This window comes from Heterocephalus glaber, unplaced genomic scaffold (genome assembly GCF_053883595.1).
Source record: "Heterocephalus glaber isolate CG9 unplaced genomic scaffold, H.glaber_assembly_v1.0 deba00000071, whole genome shotgun sequence".
Classification (NCBI taxonomy): domain Eukaryota; kingdom Metazoa; phylum Chordata; class Mammalia; order Rodentia; family Bathyergidae; genus Heterocephalus; species Heterocephalus glaber.
In genome coordinates, this window is record NW_028258137.1 from 19,550,930 (window position 1) to 19,567,464 (window position 16,535).

The 16,535-nt window shown below is 43.7% G+C and overlaps 1 protein-coding gene and 1 pseudogene across 1 annotated transcript in view; one reads left to right on the forward strand and one right to left on the reverse strand.

Annotated features, from left to right (window-relative positions):
• Positions 1–11,662, reverse strand: LOC101703335 (large ribosomal subunit protein uL6 pseudogene; annotated as a pseudogene).
• Cmtm4 (CKLF like MARVEL transmembrane domain containing 4) overlaps positions 11,525–16,535 on the forward strand; it is a 61,221-nt gene continuing 56,210 nt past the window's right edge. Inside the window, exon 1 of the mRNA XM_004843102.3 lies at positions 11,525–11,846. Within this exon, the coding sequence (XP_004843159.1) occupies positions 11,661–11,846 (186 nt within the window). The 5' untranslated portion in view covers positions 11,525–11,660. The remainder of the gene's footprint in view (positions 11,847–16,535) is intronic.

Sequence of the window (16,535 nt, forward strand, 5' to 3'; positions counted from 1 at the left end):
TGTTTGCAGTGAGAGGGCCCAGCAGCAGCTTTGACCTAGTAGCAATGAGCACACCTTCTGCTGAGATCTTGGCTTCTAAATGCTGTTCTCCAATAAACTAAATTGGGGGATGGGGTGTCAGTGATTCACTTAGCATGGATGAGGCACTGGGCTCAATATCCAGCACCTCAAAAAATAATATAAACTGGGGCTCTTTGGAGGAATGGCAAATACCAGGTTTGCAACAGGACAAATTTAAGATGAGTCTGGAACATCTGTGTCAGAAAATAAGAAAGGGCTTAGAGAGCACTAGAAACGTGTCAGAAAGACAAAACCCCATTGACCAAATCAAGGACAATTTGAGCATTAAAAAAAAAGTTTAAAAAGTAATGAGATATAAACCATTGAATAAAAAAGGAAGACATGAGTCTATACTGATACTAGTAAATGAAAGTTCCATATAAAACAACATTCTAGTCCTAGTCAAGACTTAAAAATTTCAAATTATCTACACTAGATGCTTTGGGGTGTGCCTGTAATCCCAGCTATTCAAGAGGCAGGAGAATTGCAAGTTCAGGGTTAGCCTGGGCAACATTGTGAGAACCCATCTCAAATTTTAAAGTTATATGATTTATTCAATAGATTATAATTCATTACAATCAGCATTTATTTTGATACTCAAATTCTCCCAGGTTTATTCATTAGAGGGGGAAAACATATGATGGAGAAGCCTTACAGACAGACTAGTCAACTGAGCAAAGTGAACATCATCATTAGTGAGACAATGACACGTGTACCTCCTGACAGGTGGATGCGCTGAAAAAACATCACTTCTGAGGTATTTGCCAAAAATGTATGGCCAAAATCTAATCTTGAAGAAACATCAGACAGACTGAAATTGAGGGAAATCCCACAAAATAACTGGCTCTTGCCTACCAAAGTCTTTTCAATAAAAAGGTCTTTTATTGCATCATTAAAATATCAAAAATTGGTTTTATAATCCAGAAGCTTGTGTCTGTAGCTGGATAACTCTTGTATCTTATTCATCAGGCTGCTGAACTGTTCCCTTTTTAGAAACATAGGTACCATCCAAAATTTTTCTGATATTCTTGTTTTTAATTGTTGTGGCTCGCTGAATCAAAGCAGCTGAATTTTGAAACAAGTTCAGTATCATTTCCTTCAAGGATTATTTCATCTTTCTGGGCTTGAGATACTGAATAAGCAACACCTGCCCTCATCTGAACCCAGTGGATATATTTTTCACCCACAAAATTCTGGATTTGACAAGAGACCCAGTCTCCTGTAAAACCATTGCTAGGGAAGTGAGCATACAACAGACCTCATCCCTTGATCATGTCCCGAACATAACTATAGATCATATGAACAGTAGCCAGTTCCTTTCTGTTTCCCCAGCATTTGTCAACCCAGAGTCACTTCTTTTTCTTTCCAAAAGAGACAGTTCTGTCTTGATGTGGTTGAAGGGTTCCTCTGGGGCCCTTCACAATAACTGCATCTCTTCAGAGTGATGTCGCCATTTTCTGGAATGTCAACAATCTCATCACTTCATTCTTGCAAAAAGGAAGCATCTTTTTGTCATGTTTTTATAACCTGTCGTCTTTCAGAGTCTTGAGGTCATGAAAGTCAAGGAGGGCCTGAGGAACTGTTCTAGTGTGAAGAAGAGTAGAAACATGACAAGGGCAACACATGATTCTTGGTGGCATCATTTTGCTACAAAGACATAAGGATGTTTGGCAAGACTTGAATGACAACTGAGGGTTAGATAGATGGTAGTAAAGTATCAACAATAATTTCCCAATTTGTTTTTTGACATGAAAGTCTCACTAGGTAGTTCAGGCTGGCCTTGAACTCCTTGTGGACCCCAGGCTGGCCTCAAACTCATGGCTATCCTCCTGGTTCAGCCTCCCAAGTGCTGGGATAACAAGTGTGTGCCACCATGCCCAATTTAATTTCCTGATTTTGATGTGTATTCTGGTAAAGGAGGAGAATACTCAGTTGTAGAAAATATATACTTACCCTAAAGTATTTTGGGGTGATGGGGTGGGTTAGCAACTTACTCTCAAATAGTTCAGGGGAAAAGTTACTTGTTCTGTACTTTTTTGTAGTTTTGAGATTGTTTCCAAATAAGTACAATTAAAACAACCATCATTCATGTCTTCCTATATATGTGATATGACAGTCCAGCCTTTTACAGTGGCCCGTAAAGTCTCTCCAACCTCACTACTTTAATATGTTCCTTGTCACTTTCACTCCTCCCTAAGTCTTGGCCTCCCAGACTCTTCCTTTGGTATATCCCACCACCATGTGTTCCCATCTGCTCTGACCACATGCCTAAAGCCTGTCCTTCAAGGTTTAGCTCAGGTGCTCCTGGATATGGCCCCCTGAACCTTTGGGGCATTTCTGGCTGCTCCAGGGTTTCCCCAGTGGGTGGGTGGGGGGCTAGATATCCACAGAAATACTCTTAGGGTCCCTGAAACCATTTTCCTTTCAAAAGGCGTCTACACATTATTCAAGGTACCAGTGTCTACTACCCATTTGATATTGAAGAGATAAGACTAATTCATCTGTACTATTTTTGCTCAAATCTGATCATGTCAGTCTCTTGGTTAGCAATGATGGTGAACCTATGCTACAAGTGTCCGCAGACACGCAGAGCCCTCTCTGTGGCCACACAAGCCAAGTCACCCCAGGAGCTGAGCATTGGATAACAGTTGTTTTTTCTAAACTAAAACCTCAGTATTCAGGTTTAATTGCAGTGTTAGCACTTTGTGATAAGTGGGTTTTGAGTTGCAGTTTGGGGACACAGTTTCTAAAAGGTTTGTCGTCACTGTTATAGAGCAAAGTGCAGTTCCAAAGGCTTCCCTGACCAAAGGGCTTTGTGTTAGCTTTCTGTCACTATCAAATACCTGAGGTAATTATAAGAGAAAAGGTTTATTTAGCTCATAGTTCTGGAGGTTCCAGTCCAAGATTGAGTGGACCTGTTCACTGGTTTGGGCCTCTGTTAAGATATGGAGGTGGGCAATGGCCAGGAACTCATGGTGAAGTAAACTGCTCACTTCATGGCCAGGAAATAAAAGAGGAAGATGGATGGATTAGAATCCCCAAACCCCACTTTGGGGACAGTGACCTAAGATGACCTGTGATGCTCCACCTCCAAAGTTCCACCACCTCCAAAGAGCACCATTTTGGGGACCAAGCTTTTAACACATGGAGGATCATGGCAGTCTCTGAGAATTTGTTCTAACTTGCTGTTTTTGCCCATCTGTCCCTACCTTCACACACCTAGCCCCTCCCCAAGTCTAACTAAGAACTCAGACCCCTCCTTTCTGAATCCCCCGGTCCTTGCCATCAAGGCCTAAGCTGAAGAGTCTCCTCTTTCCTAAAATAACTTTCCCTGCCTTGCTTGTTCAGAACCACAACACCAATACATAATAAGTGAACATTTGCTGAGTGTTGGCTTTGTCTCAGACACAATGCTAAACCCTTTACAATTTGCAGATGAGGAAACAGACCCATAGAGGTTAATGTGTTGAGGTTACACAGCCAGTGCAAACAATCCTATGTTCCACAGATGGTTCTTACCACACATCCAGCCCAGAGATAAATGAGCATTCTTTTTTTTTTTTGTATTGGGGATCAAACTCAGGACCTTGCACTTGCAAGGCAGGCACGGTGCCACTGAGCTAAATCCCGGCCATCAGAGATAAGTGAGACTCTGCATACAGCCTGATGCCTAGCATGTGGGGCAGGGCATCAACAGATTTTGCACATTGCTTCTGGAGGTAAGTGAAGGCGCTTCCCACATTTCCCTGTGGCTATACTTCCATCTTCTTCCCCAAAAAATCCCCCCCCGCCCCCCGTCTGCTATGGGAGAGGAGCAGGAGGAGGGTTAGCCAGGGGAAGCTCAGCAGCTCCTGAGCAGGCAAATCCTCCCTTGAATTGCCAGTTGCAGCAGGGTTTGTAGGCGCCAGGAACCATGAACTATGGGGTCCCACATAAAGTGGGGGCTACGGTAAGGGGCACAGAACGGATTGGTTCACATTATCCTTAGTCATAGGAGCTGAAGGAATGTCAAACTGGAAAATCCCAGTGAGCACTATTTTTAGAGACAACTTGGAAAGCATTTTTCTGGCTGAAGGGACAAGTTTTTGCAGAAACAGCATTTAACTCTACCCCTCAACCACTCTTGCCTGGAATTGGCCCAAGCCCAGGCTCTTCTCCCCAGGGCATGTGGGAATAGTCTGGCACTGCCACAGAAGAGAGGAGCAGGAACATGGGCTCCCTTCAAACACAAAAATGGGAATTTGTTTATTTTTACATCTTTGAGTCGAATCCTTCAGTCATGAGGCTATTACACTAATATTCTTTGTTTAAAAGGCTTTTCAGAAGTAGAATCATTTCAGGTCAAGTTGGTAGTCTTGAAACATTAAATACAAAAATTCCTTGGGTATTTGGTTCATATTTAATGTTAATAACATTTATAAACTTAGTATTCACATTATATTTTTTATGTTTAAAATCTACTTAACATCCACTCTCCATATTTTCTTATTTCTTCAGTACTGGGGATTGAACTCAGGGTCTTCACACTGAGCTAATCCCTAGCCCTTTTTTCATTTTTAAATTTTGAGACAGGATCTCACTAAGTTGCCCCAGCTAAGCTTGAATCTGTGATCCTCCTGCCTCAGCCTTCCAGAGTACTGGAATTATAGGCAGGCACCACCATGCCCATCTCCTATTTTTCTGTTTGAGGTAGAAGTCTCAGAGCTCTAATTACTGAGTTTATTAAAAATAATAGATTAGATCAATTGCTTAGTTAGAGCTACAGAAAAACACTCCCAACACTTGAAGGGATGCAGAAGGGAGAGGCCTGGATAATGAAAAGGGAACCCCTCTCTCCTCCCATGATGAGGGAACTGTCCCAGGGACAGAACCCAGAGGGACCAGAGTCTGAGAATGCATTTTGCTCCCAGCCCTCCATGGAATTTAGAATCTAAATGTGTAGGCTTGGGATTAGGGATTCTCATGAGTCCTAATAATCAAGGGAATCTGCGGGGAGGTGGTAAAATGAGGGAGCCCTGGATTTGAAAGTGGTGCCCTTGGAGGAAGCCAAGCCCAGGGCTAAGTGAGAGGATGAGGGACTTGGGAAGAGACCAAACTTGATCTAGATGAAGGAAAGCATTGTATGTAAGGCTGCTACAGGTGAGCTTGGTCTGAAGAACAGACAAGGCACTGAGTAGCTGTGAGTGTAGAGAAAAGGGTCAGTGATGAAGAACCTGTCAGTTCTCAAGCACTTCTGGGGCTGAGGGCACCTTCTGAGGCCCAAGCATGTCTTCTCAACACATCATCTGGCTGCTCCAAGTAGCTCGTCCAGGACACATTCAGGGTCTGAGACAGGAGCCTGCATTCTGGCAGTTTTCCTTTGGCACTGATGCATAAAATAGCATCTGGATTCTTCATCAGTCTCTTCTGAGTCTGGTTGCCCTGAGTTGGCCTTGAACATGTGGACCAGACCCTGGGATGGAGACCTGTCCAAGGGCTCCCTGCTTCTCTATTAGTTCCTATCTTCATTTCGTCTTTAGTACTTGCAGAAACCCAGAAGCACAGCTATTGTCAGGGACTCATGATGTATCACAATTCATCACTGCAGAAGGGACCATAACGCCAAGTTTTGCCTACTATTTAAGGATCTATGTGGGATTCCCAGCAACATCCTTTGGAAGTCTGTGAACTTCTGTTAAAAACCAGAAGAGAAAATTTTGAATCTGTCTCTGGAACTAAAAATAAGCTCAGGCAAGTGTCCAGGAACAAAGAACAGTTAGTAAGTACTGGAGGGGGCTTCCAATCTGGCTTCTGCTCCTTCCAGCCCCTGCACTGATGCCAGAGAGAGCATCCTACAAGGTGACATCCTGCAGCCACTCTTGGGCTAAACACTCTGCTGTCTGGAGCCCATCCTCTAACACAGCCCATGAGGCCCCAAAAGGGTGGTCCTGTCTCCCTTTGAGCTTCAGATCTCACCCATCAGTCCTCTTCTCCTTGAGTTCTGCACTTGCCACCCTTTGATGTGCTTTGCTTTCCCTTGTTTCTGGACCTTTGACATGTTGTTCCTACTGCCCAGAATGCTCTTCCATCAACCCTCACCTTCTGCCTGGATAACTGGTGCTCATATTTCAGAACTCAGGTGAATTCTGACCCACGGATGCAATGAAATCCTTTTGCTGGAAATTCACACGAGCACCCTCCTTTCTTCAGTAACTCAGCATACTCTGCTCTGTTTACTGGGTTTTGTTTGTTTGGTTGGTTGGTTTTTGGTGGGGTTTTTTGGTATTGGGGATCGAACTTGGGACCTTCCACTTGTGAGGCTGGTGGCAGAACCTCTGACCTAAATCCCTGGCCCTGTTTACTGGTTTTGATACTTGCTCTTCACATCCCTGCTGGCAGAGACTTTGCCTGCCTTGTTCACTAAACTCCTGAGATACTTTTTTTAAAAATTACTTTTAAAGCCAGGTGTCAAGGCACATGTTTGGGAGGCTGAGGCAGGAGGATTGAGAGTTTGAGGCCAGCCTGGGTCACATGGTAAGACCCTGTCTCAAAAAGCCAAAACAATAAAAAATTTAGCTTTCATTTTTATCAGTTGTGAACCTAGTTGAGTTCAGATAGTTCTATAAAGCCCATCATCCCTATGACATTTCCATCTGCCCAGAGGCAACACTTTTTAACTATTGAATATTTTTGTACTTATATTTTTTCTTTTCTTTGGTAGAGAGTGTCACTGTGGACCAGGAAGGTGTGTATCATCATGTCAGCTTGTATTTATATGTCTAACTGATATGCATACACTGCTACCTCTGGATTTTTCAGTTTTAAGCAGCTGATCTCCCCAGGTGAATGATGAGTGTTCAGCTTTCTAGCCCATCCTTCTGTTCTCCCTATCACATACCCACACTTCTGGTCCTCCTCTCCTTTCCTCCAAATGTAGGTATGTCCTTTTGGTTAGATCAGCATTCATTGTTTACATTATTATAATTATACAAATGATACAGTTGAGCCAAGGGATTTACCATACTTCCCTTTTTCTATACCATTTTATTTTCCTGGAAGTTAATAAACATGAATATTTGCTTAGTTTTTTAAGCATTTATCACTAATATATCTCAAAATTGTCCCAAAACTATCATCTTTGTTTTCTGTGTGTTCAAATGCATCTTTTTTTCCAGTGCTGGGGATAGTACCTCAGGTCTCACACATGCTAGGCCTTTCCTCCCTCCTTCCCTTCCTCCCTCCCTTCTTTTCTCTTCCTTCACTTTTCCCTTTCCTTTTTTTCCTTTTTTTGAGACAGCTTCTAACTATGTGGCCCAGGCTGGCCTTGAACTCCTGCGCTCAAATAATCTCTCACCTCAGCTTCCTGAGTAGCTGAGACTACAGGCACCCAGCTATCAAATACATTCTTTAAAATTTTTTTTGGTACCAGGGATTGAACTCCGGACCTTGTGCTTTCGAGGCAGGTGGAACCACTGAGCTAAATCCCTAGCTATCAAATACATTCTTGATTTTGTCCTGAAGAAGTCTCTCTCAAAGCCTCTGGCCCTCCATTCTGGAGTGGGGGACCCTTAACCCTTTTGTACCTTGGCTGCTGCCCCATTCACCCTCAGTTGTTTTGCTGCAACAGCCCTTTCCTGCATCCCATGTCTTTTACTTCCTTGGCTTAAATCCTTGTTTGGGAGGTATCCCCCACCAGCTTTCTGAGACACGGAGGGTGTCTTTGCAAATCCCAAAGATTCTTTCATCAACCTTCACACCTGATTTATACTCAGCTGGAACCAGACTTCTAGGTGGGGGTCATTTTCACTCAGGATGTGGAAGGTTTGCTCCATTGTCTTTGTATCTTGCAAAGTTGCTATAGACAAGTGTGATGCCCTTCTGACTCCTGATCCTTTATAATGAACCTGCTTTGTTCCTCTCTAGAGCTTAGAAGATCTTCTCTCATTTTCCCATCTCTTGGTCCTTTGGCTCTGTTTCCTGTGGGATTTTCTTTAACTCTATTGAAATTTAAAATGCTTCTTTCATATTATTTAACATCCAAGGATAGATGTTAATGTGTACATAAAAATTTACCCTTTTAACATTTTAAGTGTCAAGCTCAATGACATTAAGTACAAACATTGCCACTATCTAGTTCCAGGACATTTTCATTGCCCAAATGGAAATCCCAAACCTATAAGTAGTCACTCCCCATTGTCTCTCCCCTAGTCCCAGACAAACATTAATCTGCTTTTCCTATGAATTTGGCTATTCTGGATATTTCATATAAATGATATAGTATAACACATGGATTTCTGTATCTGGCTTCATCTACTCAGCATGTTTTTGAGGCTCATCCATGTTTTTTCAGGTATTAGCACTTCATTCCCACTTACAGCTGAATAATATTCCATTTTATAGATACACACATTTTGATGGACTGTTTCTACCTTTCGGCTATTGTAGATAATGCTGCTATGAACTTTTGTGTACATGCTTTTTTTCCTTTTTTTGTACCAGGGATTGAACTCAGGACCTTTCACTTGCAAGGCAGGTGGTGCCACTGAGCTAAATCCCCAGCCCTGTGTATATGCTTTTATCAGAGCACCTATTTCAATTCTTTGGAACACATATCTAGAAGTAGCATTGCCAGATCCTATGTTAATTCTGCATACTTGTTTGAAGAATGGTTTTTAGTCCAGAGGCTGCACCATTTTACCTTCCTACCAGCAACATGTGAAGGTTCCACTTTCTCCATATCCTTACCAATACTTGTAATTTTCTGCTTTTCTTAGAGCTATTTTAGATGTGAAGTGGTTTTGATTTACATTTCTCTAATGACATTGAACATCTTTTTTTGTGCCTAAGAATTTTATGTTTTCTAAATATTCTCTTCTGGTAGTATCTCACTCTAAATTTTTCTTTTGTGTGAGATAGAGTCACTATTTGAGGCTGAGTGAGAATGCTGGTTGAGAACTCCTGGGCTTCAGTGATCCTCTTTCCTCAGGACTACAGGCATGTGAACCACGCTGGGCTTACTCTAAAATTTTGTAGTTATAATATCTTTTTTCCCTGAAAATACTAAAATATATATGTATAAAATGATGTGTGTATATATATATATATATATATATATACACACACACATAGGTACATACATACATATATATATTAAACATTTAATGATAGATCTTATTTCCTCCCAGTTGCTTTTTCTTCTAAGTGTTGACCTCTGCCTATTATATCATAGGGTTTCCTCAAATGTTTGGTGACTCTTAGATGTCATTTATATATTTCAAAGTAGGGCCCTAAAAAGTTTATTGGAGCCTGGTCATGTACACCTATAATCTGAGCACTCTGGGAGGCTAAGGCAGGAGAATCCCAAGTTTGAGCTCAGCTTGGGAAATTTAGCAACTTAGAGACACTGTCTCAAAAATTTAAAAAGGGGGCCAGGGATTTAGTTCAGTGGCACTGCACCTGCCTTGCAAGCACAAGGTCTTGAGTTTGATCCCTGGTACAAAAAAAAAAAAAAAATTTAAAAAGGACTAGAGATTAGCTCAGTGAAAAGGCCCTGGTTCAATACTGGGGCGGGGGGGGGGGTGGTATTGACAGATCTGGGCAACTCAGGGTTGGGTGACTTCACAGGTTGTACTTTGAGGAACTTCCTTTAGGTCTTTCCTCCTGACTATTCAGGTTCTCCAGAGAAGGTTAAAGGACTTGATTTCTCAAGAAAGAAGCCCTTGGGTCTTGACACTCAATAAACAAGCTTTACACTTAATCCACTCCTGTTTTCTGTATGGCACTCCTGCCTTCTACTGTGTCTAGAGATCCCTGGCTAAGAGGCTCTTAGAAAATACAATTCCTGGAGCATGGGTGTGGAAGGGAATCCAGGGATCCAATTTCTTCTTTAAAAAAATAAATCAGCAGGACCTGTGGCACACACCTGTAATCCCAGCCTCTGGGAAGATGAGGCAGGAGGATCACAAGTTGAAGCCCAGCTGGGGCAATTTGGCAAGAAAATTAGAACTTTTTAAAAAGGACTGGGAAATGTAGATTAGCATGAAGGCCCTAGGTTCAATCCCCAGTACTTCAAAAAACAAACAAAAAACAAAAAAGAAGTTTCAGTTTCCTTTTTTTTTTCCTGCCTTCACCCCTTCTAGAGTTCTTGGTGCTGCCCATTCCTGAGTCTTTTGTTCTGAAATATACTGTAATCTGGTTTGCATTTCAGCCTTTCCACAGCCAGTTTAGGGTTTAGCTTTCTTGGCTCTGCTACATCAGTTATCAATTGCACATTTGCTTTCCCACTTCCAATATTTTGTTGTCATTGTCTCCTTTCCCATTCTTTGTTTCTGGTTTTATGCCTTTAAAAACAGAGATCCCTGTAAGCTGTCATTTCACTGGGATTTTGAGAGAAAGCAGATATCAGAACCTACACTGTCCCCATTAACTGGCAGTCTGTCAATTCTTAGCATACTGCCTAATATGCAGTACTGTAAATACCAAATACTTACTTGTTGATAAAGTATTAATTACTGTCTTCCCATCTTTGAAAACAGGTGGAACCAGCACTCTGCCCACCAATTAGTTGTGTGACCTTGCACAAGTCACATTCGCTCTAGAGCTGTCCCCTCTTCTGTAAAATAGCAGTCATATACCACCTGCAAGTGCCCTGCTCTGTGCCTAGAGCACAGGAAGCTCTGGGTATTTGTGGTGTGGAAGGGTTCAGTATCAGAGTGACAGTTCTTAGAAAGTCAGCCTTTTAACTTAACCTTAAAATTAGCTTTCACACTTGAATTGCAAATTGGTCCCTAATTAAGGCCTTCAGGTCAAACTCTCTTTAACCTGGCTTGACGCCTCAGAGGTAAAGACGCCTTTCAGTCAAGAGAAGAAATTAGTGTTAGTCACCACGCACCAACTTGGGGAGGGTTCAGGGCTGACTTCGGGTCTGCGGACCCTACTGGCCCTCTAACACTCACCCCTGCCTGCTGCAGAAATGGCTTGTTGCAAGGCGACCAGCGTGGGAACCCACAAACTTATGGCCCCTCGTCTGTCACACAGGCCCACTGTGGGCCATGCACTGTTCGCCGGTCCTCCTTGGGAAGTCCTCCAGTCTACCTGTACAGGACCTCACTTTATCCAGAAGAGAAACTGAGGCAGCGCCTGGAAAAGCAGCTCCACGCCCCCCTCGGCCTACTTTAACGTTCCCCTCAGCCTCCATTCCTCTGGCTCCCCACCGCCCCATTTCACGGACCCCACCCTTCCCGAGCCGGGACCCTTTCCTCGGCCAGAGGCCTGGCCAACGCGCGCGCAGGTGAGGGCGGGGCCAGGGGCGGGGCATGTGAGACGGTGCCCCCAGCCCCCTGCCCGCGGCCCCGCCCCGCTGCCTCCGCCCTCCCGGGCCCGGAGCGCCATCGAGCGGCCGGCTGCGGGAGCTCGCTCCGCCCCCTCCCGGCCCGCGCGCCGCTCCCGCCTCCTTCCCTTTCCGCTGCTGAGGCGGCGGGAGCCGAGCCCGAGCGCACCCAGCCGCGGCCGCAGCGGGCGGCGGGCAGTCCGGGGCGGCGGCGATGCGACGGCCCCGCTGAGCGCGCCCGCTCCTGGCGCCGGGGGCCGGCCGCGCGAGGCGGCCCGGGCCGGGCGGCAGCATGCGGAGCGGCGAGGAGCTGGACGGCTTCGAGGGCGAGGCCTCGAGCACCTCCATGATCTCGGGCGCCAGCAGCCCGTACCAGCCCACGACCGAGCCGGTGAGCCAGCGCCGCGGGCTGGCCGGCCTCCGCTGCGACCCCGACTACCTGCGCGGCGCGCTCGGCCGCCTCAAGGTCGCCCAAGTGGTAGGTGCCGGGCGGGGCTCCAGGTGCCGCGGGCGGCCTAGCCGCGCTTTCTGCCCGCGTCTCGCTCGCGCTGCGGTGCGCAGGCCTGGCTGGCCTCTGCCGCGTCCCTGCGCCCGGATCCCAGCTCCTCGTACCTCTTTCCCCCGTGGTCTCTGCGCCTTGCTCTCTCCTGAGGGGACCCTGCTCTCCATCGGCGCCTCTCCCCTCCGGTCCAGAAGCCACAGGTGTGCCTCGTACCTGCACACCTGCCCCGGGGCCTACCTGCCCACGCCTGCCTTAGTTACTAGGTTTGGTGGTGCACAGAGGCGGCGCGCGGGGGCGGGTCATGCAGTCCCTTCGGTACTACTGGGCTTTGCAAATTGTGGCACGTTTTTTGTGGCCCACGCAACCTCCGGACGGTCCTTGTCTGCCTCCAGAGACGGGACTGAAGCTTGGTTTCCACCTTGGTGCCGATCAGGGTGCCGGCATATGCATGCTCAATAAATATTAATTGAATGGAGTTATGTGGTTCACATACCGTGGAATAGTCTAGATCTGCGCCCAGTCTCCAGTTTATACTGCAGAGATTTGAGCCCTCCTTGCATCTCTTGAATCCTCCGCCCAGCACTGTGACTGGCACTGCCCAGTTGGTACCTAGAGTTAAATCGTTCCGGGAGAACAGCCCGGTTGGGAGCTGACAGACACAGGGAACTTTCTGTTGGACATGTCCGAAGCATAGCTTATTTCTCAGGGTTCTAATTTTTTTTTTTAGCCCCAAGGTGTTCAGGGCAGCGACCTGTCTGCCCTGTTCCTGTTTGGTGGTTTTGTAACAGGCTTCCCGGCAGTTGCTTAGCTCTTGTGGACAGGATACGCTCCAGTTCAGAAGACCCTGTGTGTCTCTGCACATTCCCTGTTACAGGTAGGCCTTCCTTTGAGGCCGAGCCTCAAAACTTTATAGTTTTCTCAGCGAGCCAGAGAATTCGTTTGCATGGAGCTGAGTGTATATGCATTTTCTTTCTTTCTTTCTTTTTTTTTTTTTTTTTGGTACCGGGGATCGAACTCGGAACCTTGTGCTTGCGAGGCAGGTGGCGGAACCACTGAGCTAAATCCCCAGCCCTACATTTTATTTCTTAAAGCAGTGGTTCTTTTGCGCTTATTTGAGTGCAGATATAAAAAACATTCCTTGGGAATAGTGTCATGTGTGGACACTTTTTTTTTTTGCGGTACTAGAAATCGAACTCAAGACCTTGCACTTTCGAGGTAGGCATGGCACCACTGAGCTAAATGCCTGGCCCTGGACACCTTTTCAATAAAATCCCAGTGTTGCAGAATCATACAGTTCTTATTTCAGGGAGGGAAGGATTGTTCTGTTAATAGCTAGAGGTACTTTTGAAGGGCTTTAAGGAAAGATAAATGGAACAGGTTACCTGTGTTTAGGGTTTTTGGTTTGGTTTGGTTTGGTGTGGGTTTTTTTGAAAAAAAAAAAAAGGTCTTGCTACGTAGTCCAGGCTGGCCTCAAACTTGCTGCGATTCTTCTGCCTCAGCCTCCGGTGTGGGCCACCATGCTCAGCCTAGAATATTAAACTGACCTTAATGCAGTAAACTGGAATGTTCTCAAAGATATCTTAGTTCTGTAGTTAGGCATTTCTGTTAGGAAAAAGAATGTAGGAGAAGGGGAGAGATGGGTAATCACTCTTTAAAAGTGGCAGCTAGCCAGGTGTTTGAGTATGGTACAGGTAATTATAAATGAATAAGAAAAGGGCAAGGGCCAAATTTGCACCCAGTTAGAGTACAAGACCTTGTCAAGTACTTTGCTTATTTTATAGGTTTTTGAAAGTAAATAGAACTTGCTAGTGGTGCACTCCAATTTGCAACTCAAAGAATCTACAAAAAGAATGAAATCCAGTAGTTTGTTCAAGGTGTTAATTATCAGCTCGTTGCTGGGACTTTGTCACCTATGGCCAGGGTTTGAAAGCCAGTAGGATTTATTTGCTTTTTGGGAGCACTGCTGTGTCGTAGAACTTTACCTTTAATCAGGAAGAACTTCTGGACCTAGCCCTTAACATCTCTCCCAGCTCTGCCATTTATCTAATCTCTGAGCATTCAGAGATTGTGTGCATGAACCTGTGAAAGTTAGGGATCCACTTGAAGAATCTGATAACTTGGTGGTCTTGGTGTATCTGGGTTTCAGCCTTGATTTAAAAAACTTTGTTGAGGGTGGGGCGAGCCTTCCTCCCCTCACTCCAAGGAATTGTATTCTAAACTGGGAAAGAAAACAAGAAGTCATTATGAAGATAGTTCTGAGATATCACGAAAGTTTAGAGTCCTATCAAGAAAAAAGGGTTGGGGAGGCGTGGCTCAATAATAGTGTTTGCATGCCTGAGGCCTGGGGTTCTATGGCTAGTACTGGGGGGAAAAAAGTAAATTCTGATTCGATAGTGTTTTAGTAACATTTTATTTTTATTTTTAAAATCTGTTTTTTAAAAGTCTTAGTTTTAGATTTTTATTTTATTTTATTTTATTTTTTAGTGGTATGTGGCCTTTGAAACCTGTGAATGCTTGCTGGTCCTCTTACTGCAGCAGCATCGCTACCACCTCAGAACTTGTTTGTTGTCATGGGCTTCACTCCAGAGCCCCTGAATCATAATTATATTTTAACAGAATTCCCCAGGTGATCCACATGCACAGGGAAGTGTGAGGCTTACCTTTCTATATCATTTCAGTGTTAAAAACCTCACACAGATGCCAGCAAACAGCTCTCACAGAGCCATTCATATTAATAGTCAAGCATCAGGCTGAGGAATTTCTGTAAAAAACTCAAATGATCAAAATATCTAAAAATTAACACCTAGTTCATTAGGCATTTAATTAGTTTGTAATAAATGTTAGCTGTCATTGTTGCTAGTTAATATGTCCTGTCTTTAAAGAAACATGCAAATGTCACCCTGTCATAATTGTATATTTGAATGAAATATAATTTACTTCCTGATGATCTAAATTTTTAAGTGAGATGTTGATAGTAAAACTAATCTGAAATATTAAAATTAATCATTAGTGCAATTGCATAGATTACATCTTTTCAGAATGAAACCTAGACCTATTGCTTAGTGGGGGAGAATGTCTACAGCATTTATATCAAACAATAAATGTACCCATCTTGTGGAAAAGAATTGAACTAATTTAAATTACTTCCTTGTGCTTATGAGTGTGAATCTCTGAGACCTTATTGTTTTTTAGCTCCCAAACACCATTTAATGAAATAATCATAGTTAATGTGCCAGGCCTTTTGCTTTTGCTTATTGTTATTTATTTTATTTATCAGCTTGGTTGAAAGCAGAGTTTTATTCTTGGGATGGGATGGATATACTGTTATATGTGGGAACAGACTGGACTGGATGAGACTTTTTAAATAATTATAACAGTAGGTATCACTTAGTAGTTACTCTGTCAATTGCCTTTTATGGAGGAGGAAGTTGAAGCACAAAGATTGTGAGTTGTTTAGATACACAAGCTCAAATACCACATAACTTCTCTTATATGAGAACCCCCCCCCCAAAAAAAACAAAATAAAAGATAATGGGAAATAGGGAGATAGATCTTTTGCAAATGGGAAAAGAAAGAGGGAAGGGAGGGGAAGAGGAATAAAAAGAATCAAGGGCCGGGGATTTAGCTCAGTGGTGCCACCACCTGACTCGAAAGCGCAGGGTCCTGAGTTTGATCCCTGGTACCAAAAAAAGATTAAAAAAATATGTTAAGTATGTTAAGTACACTTACCTACTGCCTAAAATGAATGTAAACATTATGTACTGCAAACATGTATTAATTTTTTAAAAAGCTGGTCATGGTGGTACATACCTGTAATCCCAACACTCAGGAGGCTGAGGCAGGGGGATCACCTCAAGTTCAAGGCCATTCTGGGCTACATAGTGCATTCTGGCCAGTCTCAACTACATAATGAGACCCTGTCTCAAAAAACAAACCAAAAATCAAAAAACTGTGGCCAACATCTCACTCAGTGGGAAAGAAACAATGCTGCCACTTGAAGATGGGGCAAAGATAATGAGGTCTACTCTCACCATTTGTATTCAGCATTATCCTGGATGCTTCTAGCTGGTGCCACATAAATAAATAAATAGCAGGCATGTCAATTGGAAAGGAAGAAAAAATTGCCCCTGTTTGCAGATGGCATAAATATCTCTGTAAATAATTCCATGGGAATCTATAAAAAAGCCAGAACTAATAAGTGAGTTATCAAGGTTGTAGGATCTATGATCAATATGTAAAAATTGTATCTCTCCATCTTAGCAATAAATCATTGAAAATTTGAAATTTGAATTTAAAAAGTCCAGTGTCAGTTGCAGTAGCTCTGAAGAGAATGAAGTGCTAAGATATAAATCTACCAAATGTGTACAGGGTCTGCACACTGAAAAATACTCCAAATCAATGGAGAAAGAAATCAAGGACAACCTAAATGGACACTGTGTTTCTGGATTGGGAAAAATATAGTTAAAATATCAATTTTCTACCTATGATCTTGGTTTTAACACAGTTCCAAAAAACAAAAAAGATTTTAAAATTTATATGAAAGTCAAGTTATTCAGGCAAAGGAATGGTGATAGGTGTTGGAAGAGTGGTCCAGGCTAAAGAAACAACCAGACTGGTGTGTGTGTGTGTGTGTGGCGGGAAGGGGGTTGTTTTCTGAGCGTATGG